Here is a 22,250-nt window from a genome sequence, read left to right as displayed (position 1 = left end):
AGAGAGAGAGAGAGAGAGAGAGAGAGAGAGAGAGGTAGTTTGAGGAATCTGGGTCAACAGCTTGCAGCACTGCCTGCAGGGCGTCACCAGCTCCTCTGCTTCACAAAAGGAGAACGCAGCAGTAGAACCACACGCAATTTCCAAACCACTTCACCTGGAAGCCGGTTATTTTGGGCTTCGGGTCACTGGCAGGGTACTGCTGAATTCAACGGTATGCTTGGTTTACCAGGAAACGCTTAGATGTGTTATTTCATTCAGAGTGATCATTTCGCTACATTTAAAAGTGAGTTAGATCCATTATCTCCTCATTGGCTCCCCAAAACGTCAACAAAAAGTACTTTGTATTCACACACCTTGAAAACCTTTTTGCATCTTGCCACGACAACTCCAAACTTCAGCGTAAGACTCTGTGAGATAGATGAACACGAGGGATTTATCAACAGCGAAGCAGAACGGTTTTGATGTTTTCTTTGAATCTGAAAAGTGTGGCCTGGCTTCAGATTTGTACCTCACTCAGAACAACCTGTTGCATATCTAGAGAACCACATTTCTGCCCGTCCTTCTCTGCAAAATAACAATGCACAGGCACTATATAAAAAAGCATCTGAACACATTTTCTATTGCTTTTCACTATACATAACTCAACAGGATCCTGCTGAGAAAACAGAGAATATTTTACTTGCTTTGTGCAGGAATACACTGGATGTTTTCCAACCCCCAAAACTTGAGGTGCGGAGGAAGGAAATATTCCTAATTCTGAACGAACCGCCACTGGCTCCATCTGCCTCCCTGTCCAGTCTGACCAGTTTCCCTGTCCTGACTGAGCTCTGCCATTTTGGCCAGAGTCCCATTTCAACTTTTCGTTGCTTTATAGATTCATTTCAAGCATTTCAATGCATCAAACAAATCGAAAGCGTGGCAAATGAACACCAGGTGTTTTCTAAGTGAGTAAGAATCTGAAATTCAGTTGGAGTAAGGGAACAAAAGATGTTATCATGCGGTTCATAGCGATTTGAATTCATTTCCATGTACTTTGTCTTTCCAGGTGCTAGTTCTCTCACTAGAAGATACATCTTCATTGACAGAAACGTCATTTGGGATCAATATTTCCATCCTCTGTACATAGATAACTTCCTGCATTCATCCCACCAGAGGCCAGTTTTTCTTCTCCAAGCTGCTCTTCATTATTTATCAAAGAAAAAGGATCAGCCTTTGATCCTGGCTGCTGCTTGTTTTGGACCAAAGTCGACTCAGTCTTTCATATTCTCATGTGAAGTTTGGACAATGTACCTAAACTACAGAACACAGAAGACGTCTATTTAAACTTTTTTATATATATTTTTTTTACCAGTTGTTAACACAAAGACAATGAATAATGTACAGTCAGCAATGTGTGTATTTTTAAAGATTTATTTAATTGATAATGAATTCAATGAATAAAGATAAATGTAAACAACAGTGATTCTCTATGGTCTTTATCTGAGTGTCCGTAAACACTCTGAGACATTAAGAGTATTTAGACAACCCTTAAGCTTTTTCACATGTTACACCTCATGTAATAACACCAAACTTTAATGCATGCTTGTGATTTGATGTGATACGCTAGCAGAAGGTGGGCACAATTGAAAATAGATGAAAGGATTCATAGTTTTCAAATTCTTACCAGTTTAGCACATGTAGGAGGACTGCAATTTTTGCTAATTTTTATATGCTGACAAGCTCAAATCTAATCAGATCAGATTAATAACCTCAATGTCTTGCCACATATTCCAAGTTAGATTTAGGCTTTGACTTTGACTGGGTTAGTCTCCATGTTCAAAACGTCGGATATTGTTTTGTCCTGGCTGATTTGTTGCTTTGTCTTGATGTGTTGTGCTCACTTATGTTGTCTAACAAAACTTTTGACACCTTCACAGAAAAGTCACATTTAAACTGAGCAGTCGTAGCTCGACCAAGAGGAGTGGATACTTTTGTGAAGCACTTGGTTGCTGCTTTCCATAGGTTTAAAAAGCATTCTCAGTCATTAGCACAAACGTGAAATGCTACAGATGTGGTTAGATTTAACAGCAAGGATGTGTCTAAATCAGCATCACAACAGAGAGAACTTGGTATAGTTTTTTTTTTTTTTTTTTTTTGTCAAAGTCAAGCCATTGTTTGATTTTCTGTTTGCAAATGTGGCATCAGTTTAAACTTAAAGAGATTTTGAATATGAAAGACTTTTTCTTTGCAGAGTACGCATTCATAATTTGATAATAAGTCTGCAGTCTTATCCTCAGCGTAAAGATATGCATAAAGGTCAAGGCGTACACGTGTTGCCTCCTTGTTTTATGGGCAAAGTAAAACAGAGCTTTATTTACTCGACGGGACACGCTGCAGCAGAGAAGACTAGTAGCTCTGCTTGGGTTAGTGCCAGGCCAAGCACTTATGTATAATACACCAGACGGTCTCACGTCACTGTGCTCTACGTTGCCTGCTCTGTATACAGTTCAAATCCCGATGGTAAGACAAACACGTAGTCCTTAACTTGCCACACATTTGGCTGCGGTCACGTTTTTCAGCTGCTGACGGCTCCAGCCAATCAGAGACCCGGAGTGCGGTCACATGGGAAGGGGTGGCGGCCAAAACAATGTGACGTACCGGATGCTCCTGACGTGGCCACGCCCTCAAGCACCAAATATGGATTCACAGCTGAACTAAAAATATATTATTTTATCCCGTTTTGAGTTTTAATAATTAAAAAAGGTGGACTAAAGAAGTGGAAACATTTTGCTATTATTAACAAATTATTCGTTTTGAAACAAACAGGACAGTTAGAGAGCGTCTCCGGTCGACTGTCGCCACCGTGCTCCGCATGTGAGCTAGAGGGCGGGGGAGGAGCGCTGGGTCCCGTGTACTGCACCGTGGAACAGACAGTGAAGCTGGGCGCTGCAGTTAACCACCGTAGTGAGGAAGAAAAAAAAGGTCAGCCGTAACTTCAACCCGAAAGAAGTTTCCTATTTTGGTGTTTTTCATACCGCCTCTTTGGAAGAACATCTCTACTAAAAGTACGTGTGTTGTTTTGTTTTCTCTGTTGTGTTTTTCAACATTTTAGACGACTGTCACTTCGTGGGAGTCGTCCCTCATTAGCATGTCTTAGCCTCTACACTGTTAGCTTTAAGTCGCTCACTACAGTTCCGCGAAAAAATAATGCTGTCGACTTTTTCCGCTTTATTAAATGCTGATTTGTTTGTCCTTGTTAAGTCACAAACATGGAGTTTCACACCGGTTGGTAATTTACGTATGTGAAGTTTGGTTTTCTGCCAACGTTTACACTACCATCAGGCCTAGTGAAGACTAAAGACGAGCGTCAAACTTGTGTCCACTTTCATACGTCAATGTCGGATTATCCAGAAAATATCTATAAATTAAATAAGGGTTTAATTCTTCCTACATGAACAGTGCCTTGCTTGCGTATTCATTCCTTTTGAACTTTTTCATATTGTGTCACGGTACAACGTTTTATTTGATGTATCAAGACACAATTTTCAAAGAAAAAGTGGGTACATTGTGTTAAAAAATGTATTTAGAAAAAAAACATCTTTTCACCCTGATACCTCTAAATAAAATCCGGAATCCGAGAAGCAACTAGGAGCTTTGCAGCAGCTTTGGAGGAACTGCAGAGATCCTCAGCTCAGCTAGAAACAATCGGAGACAACAACAACAATTTGTGCATTCCACAAACCTGAAACCTTCTGACATGCCTTTGAGCTCTAAAAATGTTTGGAAAAATGATACATTCCCACTAAGGAGTGTGATATTGACAACATCACGCTGTAGTGACGTAGAAAACCTGTTATATCTGGCAGAATAGTTGAGGCAGGGCCAAGGTACACTTTCCAGCAGAGTAAACATCCAGCTAGAAATGGGTTCAATCAAAGCATGTTCATGTGTGAAGAGTCGCCCAGACTAAGTCTAGACTTGAAAAGTGCTACTCGGATCCATCAAACCTGACTTTGCTTCAGCTAGTTTGCTAACAAAAGGGGTAAATATGTGAGATACAGGCAGAGACATACTGCTAAAGAATAGCATCTGTAATAGTAAATGGCTGCATGTTTTTGCAAAAACATTGCTTCTTATTTATGCTTTAAGTTGCTGGCATGTCTTGTATAATGACAAGCGTGTAAAAAGTTAGAGGAGTTACACCAGTTGCAATAACCAATAAATCAATTAATTGCATTATAAAGTGAGGTCAGTAATTTCTATTCTGATGATAGACTTCATAATCTATTTCATTTATGGTGTGTGTGGTTTTTCTTTTTTCTTTTTTATTTATTGTTCTGTGATTTATGTTTTTTGGCTGTCTAAATTATCTTCTGGTTCCAATTCAGTATGTCTCTTGAAAATGATCTCAAAATAACAATATTATTGTTTATTGTAATAATTTCCTTTACAGTTTATCGTTCAGCAAAATTATTTATTTATCGAGACAGACGTAGCATTGCTACCTTAGCAGCTCACTCTAAATGGAGATGATAAGGTAAAGCGATCCCAACTGAGCATGGAAGAAAGTATTTGTAGTATTTTTAGTTTGTTGCTTAGTTGTAACCACCGATATTTACATGCAACTTTTAAATGTTCCTGCATGTGTTTTTAGCTACTTGCCACAGTGTCATGTGCTGCCTGTTTGAAAAGAGGGTCTATTGTTTTGTCCGCAGCTTTAGCGTTTGATATGCTGAACTAGTTTTGTCGGAGCTTGTGGACAAGAGGACAGTGAAGAAGATGAGCACCAAGAGGAAGGCCGAGAGTCTCCTGAGGGCGGCAAACCGACCTTGCATCATGAAGTGCAGAGGCTCCCAACTGGATTCAGAAAGAGACTCCGGATTCTCAGGTTCTGTCCCCGAGCCGTAGGGCGTGTTGAGGAAAACTCCAGGCGTCCCAGTGGAACCACAGCTAACCTCTCTGTCTGCCCTACAGATGCCAGCTCAGAACACCTGAGCACCATGGACACCACGGACTCTGAGGATTCTCCTCAGCCCGGAGGGCGGCAAGCGGCAAAGGCTACTGGTTCAGGCCCAAAGCCCTCCCCGCTGGCCGTGGTTGGAGGCTCCTACTCCAGACTTTCGCCTATGATCATAATGAACAACGTTGTGCTGAAGCAGGTAACGGGATGAAACCTCTGATCTGAAATCTGAAACTTCTGTAGGGCTGAAGCAAGCGATTATTTTAATAATTAACTGACTATTCTATCAATTAATCAGATAGAAAAATTGGCACATTCTGCTGATTTTTTATTTATTTAACCACTTAGACTTATTTAATCCATTATTGGAATTACATGAAAAATACCAATAAACACATAATTGTCTAAAATGCAATGACGGCATTCTTTTAGTGAACACTTGGTCATCTGTAGCAAAAGAGGCATCTGCATCTATAAAAAACATCAACTTATGAAAATCTCTGCTTGACTTTAACATCAATACAGTGTAGGGCTGATCTGTTGAGTATTTATTGATTAGCTGGATAGCAAAAGGAGATTTTTTCCCCCCAGATTGTTAACCAGATAAAGGTAAAACGACGCCTCCTATATATACATATTTGTACAGTTTTGGCTTAATTACTGCTCTAAATGTGATGTTCTAATGGCCTTTATTGAGTTTTTATAATCCAGTTAATAATCGATTAATCAATTACTATTTCAATTGACAATTATTTCAGTAATTTATCACAATTAATCCAAATAATCTTCTGAAACTTTTATGTTCTTAATACTTCTCTGCAGGTTTCAATTTTGATATTCAGATCAACTCTTATGTTTTTGTTTTATATTGGCTTTTGAGTGACTTTGAGAGCTCTTAAAGACAAAATGTATTAAAATAAAAACTTTTTATTATAGTTTAGCAGTAGCATGAATGCTCGGCACCCCGAGGTTCAACGTAAGAGTCGACTAAATATTACATCCAAGTAGTCCTTTGCAAATGCAATATCAGTTATAATAACACTGGGACGACTGTTTGATATACTGTCAAACATTTCTGAGATGGATTTTGAGGTAGTAGAAAGAACAGAGATGTCGATGTCGCACACGGAAAATGTACTTATAAAATTTTACTAATTTAATTCCAGTTTGCTGAAATGAATGTGATCAAAATTATTGGAGCTGTTCGGAGGAACAGAAGCCACTTGGAGTCAGAAACATGTTGAGTTTGATGATGTGTCTTTACACTGGTTTTATTGAAATATCCTAAACGGGTTATTCGTCCCCAAAGATCATCTGGTTTAATTTAGCATTTAAAGATTTTGAAATGAAATGAAGAGTAAAAAGGGGATCTGTGTGTAAACCTGTCGCCCTCCTTCCTCTGCAGCCTGTGGAGAACCCGCCCTCTCTGAAGCCGTGGGGCTTCAGCCCCGCTGTGGAAGTGGTGCAGCCCGTGGTGCCGCAGCCGCAGGTGGTCTTTCTGCAGCCGGTGGTCTCCCGCCAAGCCTCCAAGGAGGCCGCCTCCAAGCACAGACGCTCTAAAAAGTATCTTCCAATCTTAAAGTCCTACCCTAAGATCGCCCCTCATCCTGGGGACAGCTCTTCTTCCTCAGGAAGAGGAACCGCTTCTTCTTCTTCCTCCACCACCTCCTCTTCATCGGGATCAGAGAAATGTAGCTCGTTGACCTCCAACCTTTGGGAACAATGTCCAAGGGAGAAGGTGCAGAGATCTCTGTGTAGCAGCACCAGCAACTCCGGAGCTGCTTCCCCCAGTCTTCCTGGTACTCCCAGTACTCCCAGCACCATGTCCCCGCTGCTCCAGAGCAGACTCTCCCTGCCCGCAGCAGAAACCAGCAGTGGCGACGCGGAGAGGCCTTTGTCGGCTTCCGACGCCCTGCCCTTCGGTCACTCCAAGAACCAGGCGCTCACGCTGGACAGCATCTCCTCTCTGGAGTGCAGCGTGAGCGACGGCAACCCGGACACCAAGAGGAAGCGCTTCTGCAACACATACAACATCCTGAGCAAGTCGGGCCTGCTGGACATCACGCTCCGCACCAAGGAGCTCCTCCGGCAGAACCAAAGCACACAGAACGAGCTGGACCGGCTGAAGAAGCACACGGACCTGTTCCTCCAGGCGCTGCAGAGCGAGGACACCAGCGCCTGCATGAAGCTGCTCACCAATCTCCAGGAGGAGGACAGGGACAGAGCTGCTCAGCTGTGAGCTTGTAGACTCAGAGGAAGACCAGGAACTGCGGGGGAGGGAAGGCGGGTGAGGCACGGCGGGGCAGATGGGCTGAAAGTAATGCGCTCTACATTAGTGACTCCTCCCCCAGACGCACAGACACACTGTGGCCTACATTTCAGCAGTCATTTGCCTTCAGGTCGCTTCCTGATGCACCAAACTAACCTAAAAATCATCAAAGCACTTGTCCGCTTGCACACTACTTATACAATGTTCAGTAACACTGTAGCTGGATCCCGCAAATTTCTTTCACTAATACATCTGAGGAACAGATTCGGTCCAAAGTCTTCTTGCAATGCACAAAAAGAACTTCAAATATATTTAGTTCATTAAAGCATCAACAAACGTTAATTACTACAGACTCCAAAACTCAACTTTCTAGAACCTTTTTATCTAACCAGGCTGTAAAAGGATTAATTTAAACTATGTGCTAATAAACTGGATTGTGCTTATTAGGGATGCACCGATCCACTTTTTTCACTTCCGATACAGATGCAGATATGAGATTTAGTCGATACCGTTCTGTTACAGAAAAACAGCTGAATTGACTTAAAACATTTCTTTCTTTTAAACACAGACATAAATGTACTGAATTACAACTTTATTAGATAACTCTGTACCAGCACAGCGCACATAAATACACCAATAGCTTCATAATCTTGGTCAAACATGTAAAAACAACTTTAATTTGTTCAATTAGTGCAATTAGGAGTATAACTGATGATGTAAAATAAAATAAAGAAACTTATACAATAGGTTGACTACCTTGGTCAAACAGGTAAATATAAATTGTAACAAACCTTTTTTTTCTCTAATGGTTCAGAAAGTGCAACTAGGAATTCTAAAATATAGTGTGAAATTAATCTAACATGATGTTGCTCAGAGCACAAAACATAGAATTAGACTGAATAGATCTACCATTAAGGATTAGACACATTTTCACTGATTTCTTTTCCATAGCGGACCAATACAAATATTAATAAGGGATCAGTTCATCTCTAGTGTTTATAGATTATGTCCCCTACTGCTAAGTTGTGCCTCCTTCTGCAGAGATGGTCATAAATGCAGTGTTTTTTTTTTTTTTAACTTTACATTTTTTAAAGATTAACAAACTTTTACAGCTCTAATCATTTTCATCTGAATGCCAGAATATAAATGATGGAGGATATTGCAGCTTTTATGAGTTAAAATCTCTTTTTTTTAAAAGGCTTTGAGAAGAGCTTCACTTGGTCTTTGTCTCCATGGAGACGCTTAAAGAGGAAGTCCACGCTTCCAGTGATTACATTTTTCCACGTGTTAGTGGATTTTATCAATGTATTTGAATTAGCGTTCTGTAAAACACTTAAGTTGTTTTGAGTCAGATGTTGTTTCCAATCAAAACTACAGAAGTTGACTGAAAATGTGAACTTAAAGGAGCGAAAACTGAGAGACGACCGAGTAAAAATGCTGGAAATATTCAGTTGGTATGAAACGATTAGCAAAATCTGCAGTGAACATAAAGGGAGAGGAAAAACTAACTCAGAAACACCCGATATTCTGATAACAGGCCATCTTGTTGCATTTTCTCTCATTCATTTGACTTTCTAAACATGACTCCACAGGTGTGCTTCACTGACTCCATGTACAAACGTTTGAGCATGTTGAAAATATTACGAGCATTTTGCCTGTTTGTAGCATAAAACAGCCAAACGTGCATAAAGTGTACTTATCCTCTGCTTGTCAGGAGGTTCTGTTTTAGCTGTTTTATGTGTTTTAGTTTTGTGTCCTCATCAGGTTGGCAGGCATTCATGCTCAAGTTCACTGGAGAAAAAAAGCGTTAATAACCAGTTAGATTCCTCTGTGATGAAGGTTCATTGTCTTGGAGTTAAAACGTGTTTATCAGTCACTTCTGGGTCTGTTCTCTTTTCAGCTTTATTGTTTTTAAATATTCAGAACAGTGTAATGTAAGGTGACTGAGTCGTCTGTTTTTGTGTTGTCTTTTTCTTCTGCATTTTATTTTTTTTGTATGTATATTTTTTTAAAAGTGTATTTAAATTCATTTTTGTTCAAAATGAGAGAAGTATTAAGGCAACTACTGATGAAAGCCAGTAGTTTTCAACCTCTTCAATCCAGTTTTTTTTTTTTTTTACTCTAAATTTAAATTTGTTTTTAATAGATCATGGCCTTAAAATTTTAATTATGTGTAAGTTGAAGAAGAAATCTGCACTAAAATCTAAGAAAAGCTTTGAACCAATTTGTGGCAGAATTAAATGGTAGCTGTGGCGCTGTTGCTTATTTAAGACGAACATCTTTTTTACTTTTTTATTTTTACACTATAGGTGCATTACCAGACATTACAACTGCACAGCCTGAAGGGTGTGGTGATTTTTATTTTTATTTTATTTTATTTAGCTAATTGTAATCACAGTTTGATATTTGTTGCTTATACTGAGATAAAGTGGTCCATATTTAACATCACAAGTAAAATGTGAGTTTTGTAATATTGCCATCTAAACTGCTGTAAATAGAAAAAATATTGTTTGTGATGGAGAATGTGAGAAGACATTTTTTCAAAGCTCGAAAGTCATTTTTATTTGTAAATTACACATTTTATGCCATTTTAATTACTTTTTTTTTTTTTTTTTTTGCTTTAATAGACGCGTCAATAACTCTGTTCTCCACACTGTCATTTAATATACGAGGCACAGTTCACACTATGAATTTTTTTTAAATTAAATATAAAGTATTTAATATTAAATATAAAGTGGACAAAATCGATTCAACGTGAGCAAAGAGGAGCTTTGTGTTAAAGATACTGAAAGTCATCATCACTCCTCCCATTGTTTCTCACTGCAGTGCACCGTTTCCACCATCAGCAGACAGGCTTTATGCTGTCCCGTCTTTAACGTTTCACAGTCTGTCCCAATATTACATCTGTTGATCTGAATTGAGTTGATGGATATCTGGAAAACGTCGTGAGTTGAAAGGTTTTCACCTTCTGACACAAAGACTCACCAATGCAAACTTTTTTTGTTTTCCTTTCTGATACCATTTACTTGTCTGGTATTTGACAACAAACAGTCCTGCAGGTGCTGCCTGACCTTTGACTCTGCTGCTCTAAAAGGCCACAGCTTAGATTGTTTTTTCCCCTCTCTAAACTAAATCAAATTTCTCATTTGTCATTTATTCTCTTTAAAGCCTTAAAATGTCCAAGGTAGAGACGTAAAGCTTTTCCTTTTGTGAAAACATAAACGGGTTTCACAATTTCAGCTTAGCTCAAATGGCTAATTTGTAGAATGTTTCTGAGATGGAGATGAATAATCTAATTTAATTTACTTTATATAGTTTGATGGCCTTCAGCTGACTCAAAATCTTCCAGTTGGGATACAGTATATGTGCTCTTGCAATTTAACGAATAACACTAGTAGTCAAAAGATTGTTGTGGTCGTATTTGGTAATGAGAATTTGCAATGTCAGCTTCCAAAAATGTTGTTTTCATGTACAATGGGATACTTTGAAGTATGTTTGAAAATTGGCAGCTTTAAATTCTTTTGTCTGTGTATTTTTAAAATGTGAAGAATTGGGATTGTTCATTAAAAATGCACGAATGGCGATGTAGATACTGCGAGCTAACATTTTTTAAAGGTGTAAATAAATTTAATCGAGTCATTCTGACTTGCAAGCAATAAGTTCTTGTTTTATAACATTTGTGGGTGGTGAACATAGAAAACTGACTAAGTCATAACTTTGAATGGGTTTTAATGTGAACTCACTTCAATAAGACTGAGTTATGGTTTGGGTCAATATCCTGTTTTGTTTTGTATGTTTACATTTAGGATGTAATTGCCTGTGTAATAAATATTATTTAAAAAATATATATCCTGATGAGAACGGTTTCTTATTTGATCCATTATTTTTTCTAGATTTTTCTAAATATTAAAAAAGAGGTGCAACCAGTTGCTAAATTGCAAACTACAAATATCTAAATACATTTATTTTTCTCTCTGCCCGTACTTGAATTTACACATTTGACCGCTGGATGGCGATAGTGAGATGCAAGAGTTTTGCGCGGATGAGCTGGAACATTGTACCTCTGGAGCCTCCGTAGATCAAAGCTTCCTTCTGTTTTGAGAAAATTCTTAAGCTATTTGGTTGTGTCGCAGTTGCAGCGCTATCGCTATGAGGAGCGGGTAGCTTTCTGGCACTTAAGAGTTAAAATAGTTAAGCAGACAGTCAGTCGGTGGCCATGTTTCACATGATAAGGTAGCTGTTTTTTGGAGACTTAGCCCCGGATAGCTAGTTTTCTCCTGCTAGCCAAGCTAACAAGGTAACTTGTCAGTTTTATCCAGCGCGGTTTTCAATAAACACCGCCGTGGCTTCCTCTCGCCATCAGTTTTGCTGTTGTTAATTTATAACTTTGAGTGTATGAAGCTGTTTATTGTTGCTGGTCGTGGGATGAGTTTGACTCAGAGATGACCTACAGCTGCTGACCCACAGGAAGTCTCACCCTTTCACGGTAAGAATCAAGCTTCGCTCTGTCCCTCTATCTGAGCTGATCTCATGCTTACAGTCACTATGTCGGCTGATCTGTTCCTGTTGTATTTGTATTAAACAGCTGAGAGCTTCACACAGGCTGACTCATGCTTTCTGATGAGCTGGACTCTAAACCAGAGGTGGGTAGAAGCTAGCTTTGTCATTTACACAGACTGAAGGGAGTGTTGAAGAAGTACGTCAAACTGTAACAGCCAAGCTTACAGAGTGACATTATTGTACTATCATCATGATGGAGATGTTTGTTTTTGTCTTGTCAGCTGCTGGTGCAGTTTGTCCAGAATGCCTCCATCCCATTGGTGCAGAGTCTGGAGGACTCGGAGTCCAAACACTCCTGCCTGCCTCTGCTGGCCCCAGCTGACAGCTCCCTGTGCTCTCCTCTGGAGCTCACAGGTTGGTTCACAGTGCTGCCTCATTGTCGGACATCTTGTTTACATTACACTAAAAGGGGACATGGCATGCTGCAAAGTTTACTGCTGTTGTCAATTAAATACTCTGTTTATGCTTCCCCAAATCTGGAAACATAGACTTTAACCAGGTTGTGTTGGTTTGTTTTGTGTTGTCCCATTAATACTTAACTTTTTTTTCCCTTACTCTAAAATAGATTATAATGCACAAAAAAAGGACAAATAAAAGCACGCACATATTTCTATCATCCTGACACTCGTGTCAAACATATTCTGTGTATTGAAAAAAAAATCAGAGCTGAAATAGACAAAATGTTTTAGCAAATACACAGAGATGCACTCGTAAAGCTTTAGCTGGCATATGCCCATTTCTATTTTTATTTAATTTATTTTTTAACATTTCAGATGTTTTTAACTATTCAGATGTTCTTTTTTAAATAATTATAATCACTGCATAATAATGTTAAATGAAGGTAGAGAACTGTTTTCTCTAGTAACGACTAAGAGCATATAAATTTAATTTCATAATCCTCATAACAGTTGTTCTGCAATCTTCACATTCAACAACATTATGTATGAAATAATTTAACTTATTTATCCTTTATAATGCCTTGTTTGTTTTTGTTGTGTTAGCAATTGGTAGTCATTTCTTTCTTTTATTTTTTCTTCTCTTGATAACCAAAACAGGTGTAAACATAGTAAGCACTAAAATGTCACACTTTACACCTGGAATAGATTTTTGTATCTGTTTAAAATAAATGCAAAAATAATTCAACAAGTTTTCTAAATGGTAACTGAATATTTTTATCTTCTATTTCAACTGTATGTTCAGTTTGCACTGGTACAAAAAGAAAACAAACAATCATATAACCAGAGTTAAATCACAACTAGGAAACACTTTAACTTAAATGTAGTTTTTAAATCTGACACTTTGAGGGGAATCCAGCCACTTTGACTCGGGTCACTGAGGCAAATTGATCCAGTAAATTTCTAGGATCACAACAAACTCATTTCCTCCCACTTTTCTGTTCAACTTCAACAGAGCAGCTGCTCTGCGACTTTGTTTTTTGTGGAACTTCAAATCGTTCTGCTGCTGGCTTTTAGAAAAGTAATTGTTTCTGTCGACGCTTTATAAACCACCAGCACGCTTTGGAGAATTATCCTCGACTGCAGCAAACGAAGCCGGTGCAGTGTGGCCGCTCTGCAGTAGTGATGAGGGTCTGACGGTGCAAGAGGAAAAAGGAAAATCTGCTCAAACACGCAGCTTTTTTTGTTGTATCTGTTTTAGTGAATCGGAGAGAGAGAAAAAAAAGGCTTGTTTTTCTCTAGTAGGAAGCTGCAGTCGTGGTTGGTCTGCTTGTGGATCTCCTCGTTTCACCACGTCCCTGCAGCACTGCTGCATTGCTTACGCCCAATTATTCACATCGGCTTCTTCTGGCTCTGCTTGGTCTAATGAGCTGTTGGAGAGAGAGAAGCGCAGAATCGGGCTGGGGTGTATTCAGCGACTCCTAACTTGGCTTAAACCCCCGAACACCACATTAATAGTTTGCATTCTCGAACCTTTATAACATTAACGTAGTAGTTTTATTAAAACATGACATTCTTATGGTGTTACAACCGAGAATAATCAAATATTTATGATTAACGTAGTTAAAAATACAGTCAACTATACTATGGTTATAAGCTAAGAGAGATAAAATCTTCTTGGCTCTGATAGTTTTATACATCTGTGTTTTTTTTGTGTGTTTTTTTTTTGTTTTTTTATGAAGCTGCCTCTTCAATGTGTTAACAGCCTCCCTCGTCCCAGAGGTAGTCGTATTATTTTAAAGCCACACAAAGTAAAGCTACAAGCAGAGACTGTAATTAAATAAGACGGGCAACATCTTCTAAAGAACTACATATTTGGAACAGTTTGTCACCAGGAATTGTTGACTAATTTATTTTTCTTAGATCCCAGATGAAAAGAAATTGCTTGGAAAAAATCTAATCTGTGCGCTGTGAAGTCTAGCTCAGAATGATCAGAGACGTCATAGATTTAATCTTTTAGTTTTGTCAGCATGTTTCTTCTGACGGGAAGTAAACTCAGCTAGGGCTGCGTGATAAATCATAGTTAACTCTGGTATCGGCTGATGGCAAAGACCTGGAGCTAATCCCAGCATTTGATGATTTCTCCACTGGTGTCCACTGGTATTTTGAGCAGCTTAGCAAGAATAAGACGAGTTTAATTGCAAAGGTTTCTCTCGTCACTTCCTTAATTCCTATTAAGGAAGTGGAAAATCAGCCACTGTCCCGTTTCGTTCTGCTGTGAGAGAGAGCAGCTAACAGTCGTCACCCCACTACTGCCAACTTAGCAAATTAGCAAACTGTCACTTTATTTAGCAACTTTTCAGACAAAAAAAAAAAAAAATGGCGTCAGCCAAAATCAGAATCAGGGTTTTCAAAGATCAGTGATCGGCCAGAAAACTGAAATCTGTTCAACCCAACTCTTCAGAACCTTTGTGTGTGATTTTCTAATGCCACTATATTTACTTTTGTACATAATATTATCCCTTTATGTTGTAACACAAGTGGAACAAGCTGACATTAGCTGGTTATTTAGCTGGTGTTTCTGTTCAGAAGTAGCCTCCTTCTGAACAGAAACATTCGTTTGAAACATTCGTTTTTAATTGAACGTTTAAAGAGCGATGGCGGCGCTCGTTTTGTTTCCACTCAGTTTCCGTCTCCACTCTTTGAAACTGGGAATATTTCATTCAAGTACTGGAAGCTAGGTGGTATATAATGATTTTTTTTTTCTTTTTCACAAATACATTGCTTCAGTTTCCATAGCACAGAGTAAGGTTTGGCTTGTCTTATTCTTTGAATTCAGGTCAACTCAAAGATGAGATGGTTGGAATGAAACCCGGGTTTTTGAGCACATTCGCTCATTCAGTGATTAAAATTGAATCAGATTTTATTTTTAATCCACATCGCTTTTATTTGTTGTTAAACCGTTTCCCAGATGGAGGCCTGAGCCACGAGCCGGACAGTTCTTCCTCGCTGCCGGAGTTCGGCGGTGTGCCGCAGCAAAGCCCGCTGGTGGTCCAGTCCCACGCTCAGCCTCCGGCGCCGCAGAGCCCCCCCGCTATGCTGCACGACCTGCAGCAGCCCGACAGCACCTCCTACGTCCTGCTGAACCTCGCCAAAGGTAGAAACACCCAGAGCATCGCTCACTGCACCGACCGGTTAATTAGTTATTTACTCATATCGTTTCCTGGTCGACTCCCAGCTGCTGCATCTCTGGACTTTTAGCGAAGGGGGAAAAAAACGAGAAAGTTCAGTTCTGAGACTGACTGTGAATTTATCATCTGAGGCTCAAACAGGTAATTAAAAATGAACAAGAGAATACATAATGAAAGGAATCCTTGGCTGCGGTCCACATCCAGCATAAATAAGTTTCACTGAAGAGGCTCCAATCTGAGCTCGTTTCTGTTCTTCGTGTTCTCAGCGCAGCAATGAAACGAGGTGACACATTTTGCGCTTTAAAAAAAAAAAGGAAGAAATTTGGCGAGAAAGAATGAGCTCTTAAAGTTCATTAGCCCGTCGCGGGAGAGTTTTTTCACTTGTGTGTGTGTGTGTGTGTGTTCTGATTTAAATGTAGAGCTCTGACCTAGAAGGATACCAAACTCTGATTTGTGGTTTTTTTTTATTTCTTTTTTTATTCTCCTCTCACCTCAGGCATCACAGCCTCCTCCGAGTCTCTGATCTTTGCCGCCGACGGCGCCGTGGACGACGAAGATGAGGGCGTCTCGTCGGGAGACTACGGGATGGACGGCAGCGCCCCGTGGTACCTGAGGGTCCAGGAGCTGGCGCACGACAGCCTGATTGCGGCGACGCGGGCGCAGCTCGCGCGAGACGCCAAGGCCAACCAGGACGCCAGAGCAGCGGGCGTCAGCAACGGTGAGGCGGCGGAACCGTCGCCAAAGCGATTTTCAGTCCCGTTGGTGATTATAAGGGAATGAAAACAAAAACAAGAAGCTGGCGCGCGTTGCTGCCAGCTTCTAAGACCAAGCAGGAAACGAGGTCAGGGAGATGAAACTGTTGCGTAATCAGCAGTGACTAAAACTGAGCTCAACACTTTGCCATCACAAAGGCTCCAAATCAGACCGAATTAGTCACTCTCTCTCTTGATGCTTCTGTCAGTTTGACAGCAAGTATCCCGCGGATTCGTAAATACCGCAGCGTTTCCAGGCATTGATCGTCAGCGCGGCAGCAGCGTATACGGTCGGGCTCTGCTGCTCATCCATCTAATCAACTCTGCGCCGACCACGCAGTCGTCAGGGTGCGTTCACGGCTTTTAACTCTTGGCTCGGAGAAAAAGATTTTTACAAGGAAGTCGTGAAAACGAAGCGGGGATAAAACAGACGCTTAAACCCTGTCGAGGTCTGAGCCTTAAAAAAGTATGGAGACGACCATGCATGATTTGACTTTTATATTAGTTTTAGAACCATATTAACATATTTAACCTTATTTAAGTCTCTCAACTTTTATATACCTCATTTAGACGCTGGCTGAAGCTGGTAGGAAAATGTTATCATCCGCAGTGAAAAGTCATGAACTGAAAGGCCAATCCGCCAGGAAGAAACATAAAAAGGCAGATTGCAGTTTGCAAATTCTCACAGGGACGAAGATGTTCGTCTTTTTTAGACTTGTCCTGTGGTCAGATGAAACTAAAGTGGAACTGTTTGGCTGTAAAGACCTTTGATACATTTTGAGGAAAACCATTCTAACTCTGAAGCATGGAGGTATTGTGGGATTGTTTTTCCTCAGGAGGAACTGGTGCATTTCTTATGAAAAAGAAAAAGACATCATGAGGAAAGAGCGTAGAAAAATTGAAGCAACGTCTGAAGACATCAGCCAGGACGTCAAAGTTTTGGACACAGATTGGTCCAAATGACCAATAACCTTATAAGCATCCAGCCAAAGTGGTTACAAAGTGGCTGAAGGACAAACAAAGTCACATGCATTGATGTGACCATCAGATCTGAATCCCATGGCGAAGTCGCGGGAAGGTCTGAAAAGGCGTGTGGGAGTGAGTCAATCCAAACCTGACCCAGTTCCATCAAATTATTGTAAACTGAAAAAAAGTTACAAAAAAAAAACAAACAAATCTCTAAAAAAATGTCTGTGCTATATTTCCTAGCATTTAGCAAACAGAAATAATTCCAGTAATTCTAACGGAGCTAAAACAAGAGAATTTGGTCCGATTTTAAGCTTTAGGAAGTGAGAAAAAAAAAATGTGCGTGCGTCTCTTAATTCGGTTTCAGCTGTACGCAATTATGATTAGCGCCCAGTTTTCTGACTCTTTACTGTTACACAATGTTCCCATCACTGTCTCGGCTGCTAAAGATACACATTAAGTGGGAGCATTCTGGACATTTCCTCTGTCCACCGTCTAAAAGTATTAGCGATACGCGGAGCATGAATGCATGGCACGTGATAAGTAATATCCTACGAGAAAGAAGCTTCGATTGTGATAAGGTGCACACAGATGTTGCAGTGACTTCCTGACTGAAATGGACTCCAGTCCATGTAAGTCACTCGCCAATAAAACATTCGGATGCTCCTGAAAGACTTTTGGAAAAATATTCAGTAAAAAAAAGAAGAAAAAAAAAAAAGAATCTTTTGGATTCATTTCAGAAAAAGAGCGTCGGTGAAACCTGGTGGTGGTATGCTAGTCACACTTTCACGTTCAAATCTGAAAAACTGGAAAATGAAATCTGTGAGGGGTTAAAAAGAAAAAGTCTCATCATCATGTTGCAACTGATAAATGTTTTAACATCTGGTCACAAAAAGACAGACATTAGTAAAAAAAAATCAAAATCATTTGCTTAGCAGCTAATAAACGTCAGGAATTAGCTGTCCACCTTTAACTCCTGTTAAAAGTGAGACGCATGATGAACGGGCGTCTCTCCCAGAATTTATGAAGCCCATAAAATAGTCGAAATACACGCCAGCGTTCCAGCGCGGTGTCACTGCTGCTATCAAACTGTTTACACAGTCTCTTTCTCCCGTCTGAATCCAATCCTGAGCGTTTTTCTGCACATTATCTATTATTTATGGCCGCATCAGTCTGTGCATTCATCTCCTCTTGCTGTGAAGCCTCTGCTTTGATTTGAAACAGACCTTCAAGTCTTGCAGCACGCAGCGCCGTTGCAACCTATTGACTCACACCACAAGTCAGCACTTCATCACAGGCCGTCCTCGGCTGCCTCCGCAGGCCGCCGGTGAGAGAGTTTACCCGTGACATTTGGGGGCATTATGACTCCCAGCTACATGTCTGATCTCTGAACACCTCCTGAGTCAGTCTGTGCCTGGAGGTCATGGCGGAAACGTAACGTATTGGGAACTTTTCGTCACCTCACTCCTGCAGGTTTTTAAAAAAAAATTTTTATTCCCCTCTCCCACATTTTCAACCTTGGATGTTGCTTTTTCTAAATGCTGTTTCTGATCATTTGCACATAAAACATAGAGCAGAGCGACGCATGTATTTGTCATACTTGTGTTTAAAATGGGAATAAATAGTGTCTTTAATCCTAGACTTTGAAGCTAAACAGCAACTTCCAGATAAAAACTGAGCAGGAAATTATTTTTTGAACCTTTTGTGGGAGTTTTTCAAATTCAATTTATGTAGTGCCAACTCAGTTTTTTATTGCATTTACAGATAAGTAGAACTCAGAGTATCATGGACAAAAGAAACAATTTTTGTCACTCTTGTCAAAAATACATGAGTGACATGTCATCTCATCATTTTCGTGACTGTGGATGATAATGAAAACCCCAAATTCAGTGCCTCACATTGTGAAAATGTTACAGAAAGTTGAGTGGAAGAACAAAAGTGTGGTAGGGAGAAGTGGACCTGAAGGCAGCTAATAAAGCAACCAGTGCATTATTGCAGTAATACATGCAAAAGGCGTCCAGAAACCTGACGTTTCTGTTTACAGTGCCCATTTTATTGATCTTTACTAATCTTGTTTTCAGAAACGCTGCATTATCCAAAAGCCATAATAATCAAAACTGCACAAAATAAATGTCCAGAGTATTTCACTCTGCCTAATGAATCTATATACAAGCTGTACCTTCTGAAACGAGGGAGAAAAATCTCAAACATTTTCATCACATTCACATTTTTTATATATATTTTTTTCTTTAGCAGCACCATACCATATGGTGATGTGCGGCGCTTTTCCGTGCAGCGTGGAACTAAAATTGCTGGATTCAAGCTGCTGTAATTGACGCCCTCCCACCAACTTGCATTACATTAGACAAGTTCCCATCAGCTCGTCACTGCCTGAAAAGTTTTAAAAAAAAAATCCGTGGGCTTTTAGAGCCGCTCGAAGCGGGGCGCCCGGTCCGGCTAAAAGGGAGTGATTGCATTCAGCTCTGAATTGTTTTCTTTTCCCTGCAGCTGTTCAGCGGGTCGCAGTCTGTGGCTGGTGATTTTATAGAGTCGGAGCTCCAGAGGCCAGCCACCTCGCTCTCGTGGCTTGATTACTGCGCGGCCCTGCTCACTCGTTCCCCTTTCCTCCGGTTGCCTAGGTGACCACCACACGCACGGCTCGATCGACGACGGGGAAGACGAGCGGGAGCTGCCGCCTCGGCCCGGACGCCCCCTCTCCAAGCAGGTCCTGCGCTGCTCGTTCGAGGGCTGCGGCAGGACGTTCACCTGGCGGGCTCACCTCAAGTATCACCTCAAAACGCACAGGTAATGTCAAACAGAGGAGGAGCGAATAGTAAGCTGGGAAAGCAGGAAAGCTAGCTCCAGCGCAATGTAGCTAGCTTTCCTGGAGCTAGAGCACGTCACGTGACTTGTTTAATAAATTTTTTTTGTGTGTGTGTTGTGTTGAAGTACAAGCATCACCGGACTCCAGACTTGTCTAGTTTTATTTTATTTATTAGTTTCTACGCTTCTGAATAGGACAGGTTCAGAAGGATTGCTTGGGCGTCCACTGCTAGCAAGACGCAGGAAATGCGGGAAGCAAGTTTTAACACCGCCATTATCAAGAGTCGAGACTGAGCCGGAGCGAAGTCAGGTTTATTTTTGTAGTTTAGTTCTTTGCGTCATAAAGACATAATGTAGTTACGAAACAAGCAATAAGCATTACTTTTTGTCAAGCAAATGCACATTAAAAATGTTGATGTTCCACTTAATACTACTGGAAATTTGTTCCCGAGGCTAATGACGCTACATATCCAGCCAAAGCTTTAATTAATGGAACATTTCAGGACAATGCATATTTGTGTATTGAAACGGCCTAGTCAAATTCCTGACCTCTGTCTCACTGAGAATCTTTACTTTGCAATAGAGAACGACGAACTGTAGAAGTACAAAGATGTCCGACATTAGCGCCCTGTTCGTAGGTTTTCCCTTCGCATTTCCTACCAGAACTTCCGGTTATATTTCAAAATAAGAGCAACATAAATCACACTGTTTTATTAGATAACGGTCGTGATTTTTTTTCTGAGATGTTTAACAGCAGGGAGGGTTAAATGTTGATATCTTGCCATTTATTTTAAAAAAAAATCCTTATTTGTAGCTGAAATAATGCAAAACTTGAATAAGTAATTCAAAAGAAATAATTAAAAAAGTTACATAAACTGATCTTTATTGTGCCCTTAACTTCTCGTTTTCTTCAACTTTTTAAAGCAGTAGATGCAGATGAGAGATTTGTGTCAGTTTCTGTTTCTGCAGATAGAATTAGCTAATCAGTGTTAGCGCTGTGGAAACACCTACATTTTTAGGTAAATATTCCTTTATGCTGCAAATTTGTCTGAATTTACAGGCATCAGTCACACTCTGAAAGTTGTTCATGTTGGATCTAAGCTGGACAGCAACCTTTCTGTATTCTCCCCAAGTTGAACGTGTGTGTTCCTTGCGTTTCTGCTTATTGTCCAGAAACGACCGGATGTTCCAGTGCAGCGCCGAAGGCTGCGGGAAGAGTTTCTACGTGCTGCAGAGGTTACAGGTTCACATGAGGACTCACAACGGCGAGAAGCCCTTCATCTGCAAGGAGAAGAACTGTGGCAAGAAGTTCACCACCGCTGGAAACTTAAAGAACCACAGGCGCATACACACTGGTGGGCAGGGGGGGAGATGGACGTCTGAATAAGTTCAAAGACGCTGCAGGCAATAACCGGCTGAGGTCATTTACTGGTGTAATGCTTCCTTGGTGCAATTAAGCTGCAGATTTGAAGAGTCAGCAGTGCTGATTCCTCCGTTTCACTGCTGCACTTAATTCAGGGTGACATTTAGATCTTTGATGGTCAGTTTTATAGTCTGAGTCTTCTAGTGATTAGTTAACAGACCACATCCAGCAAATAAAGTTCCAAGATGCTGCTTTCTCAGGGGTGTGCTAGGGGTCACCGTTTTATGAAACATCCTTCTCATAAGCATTTTCTCTTCGAAATGAGGCAGAAATGACTGGAATGTGATCAAAAGATCCATTACCGTAGTAAAAGGAGCATTCCTATAGGCGTCAGTTCTCTGGCTGGACCCAGAAGGAACAAGTTGTTATCCACTTCAGCACATCTGATTTTTTTCCCTAGTTTTTTACAGTGATCACACGGCTGCACCACATTAGAAAATATTCCTATGTATGCCTACTCTTTTCTCAAATCTACCTCTGGATGTTGTTTTAAACATGCCAAACCCATAGGGGGCAGTGTAGCACAAAGCTAAAACCTATGTCAACCAATCAGATTGCTTAAAAAAAGAAAAAGGAACACAACTTCCTGTTAAGAATTAAACGCTGTGCCAGGAGGTTCCTTTGGTTGAACTACTTTTAAATAGCGTATTAGAATGTAAAGTTATGAAAACACAAGATGGTGTCGATCGGGAGTCGTGTTAAATCGTGGCGTATCTTTTGTCACAAACTGGACCCCAAATTTCTGTCTTACAGTTTTTATGTTTTTAGTGATATTAAACTGAGAGTTAGTGTGGCTGAAAAGCCAAAACACATATAAATGTATCATTTTACCAGATCTGTCTTTTTTTTTTTTTTTTTTTTTTTTTTTTTTTTTTTTTTACCTTTTTTTTAATTGGCGGTTTTTTTTTTTTTTTTTGGAATATTTTTTTCCT

General features: G+C 40.2%; 2 protein-coding genes across 2 annotated transcripts in view; both read left to right on the top strand.

The window, feature by feature from the left end:
• Nucleotides 1-2,872: 2,872 nt before the first annotated feature.
• On the top strand, nt 2,873-11,050 carry cipcb (CLOCK-interacting pacemaker b). Its single transcript, XM_015044152.1, has 4 exons — nt 2,873-3,044; nt 4,695-4,867; nt 4,954-5,138; nt 6,345-11,050. Exons 2-4 carry the CDS (start codon nt 4,759-4,761, stop codon nt 7,176-7,178), a joined length of 1,128 nt encoding a protein of 375 aa, XP_014899638.1. The 5' UTR covers nt 2,873-3,044; nt 4,695-4,758; the 3' UTR covers nt 7,179-11,050.
• Nucleotides 11,051-11,256: 206 nt separating this feature from the next.
• znf410 (zinc finger protein 410) overlaps nt 11,257-22,250 on the top strand; it is a 17,803-nt gene continuing 6,809 nt past the window's right edge. Inside the window, exons 1-7 of the mRNA XM_015044146.1 lie at nt 11,257-11,694; nt 11,794-11,851; nt 11,990-12,122; nt 15,135-15,320; nt 15,851-16,072; nt 19,712-19,877; nt 21,069-21,250. Of these exons, the coding sequence (XP_014899632.1) occupies nt 11,819-11,851; nt 11,990-12,122; nt 15,135-15,320; nt 15,851-16,072; nt 19,712-19,877; nt 21,069-21,250 (922 nt within the window). The 5' untranslated portion in view covers nt 11,257-11,694; nt 11,794-11,818. The remainder of the gene's footprint in view (nt 11,695-11,793; nt 11,852-11,989; nt 12,123-15,134; nt 15,321-15,850; nt 16,073-19,711; nt 19,878-21,068; nt 21,251-22,250) is intronic.

Source organism: Poecilia latipinna, unplaced genomic scaffold (genome assembly GCF_001443285.1).
Source record: "Poecilia latipinna isolate Pla-1442-1.1 unplaced genomic scaffold, P_latipinna-1.0 Scaffold663, whole genome shotgun sequence".
NCBI lineage: Eukaryota > Metazoa > Chordata > Actinopteri > Cyprinodontiformes > Poeciliidae > Poecilia > Poecilia latipinna.
This window is presented reverse-complemented; position numbering and strand designations above follow the sequence as displayed.

What these genes read in the sequence shown, in the direction of transcription:
- cipcb (XM_015044152.1), top strand. Translation starts at nt 4,759, where the DNA reads ATGAGCACCAAGAGGAAGGCCGAGAGTCTCCTGAGGGCGGCAAACCGA. An exon ending in AAGAGACTCCGGATTCTCAG is followed by an intron (nt 4,868 to 4,953) that starts GTTCTGTCCCCG and finishes TCTGCCCTACAG; the next exon opens with ATGCCAGCTCAGAACACCTG. An exon ending in ACAACGTTGTGCTGAAGCAG is followed by an intron (nt 5,139 to 6,344) that starts GTAACGGGATGA and finishes CTTCCTCTGCAG; the next exon opens with CCTGTGGAGAACCCGCCCTC.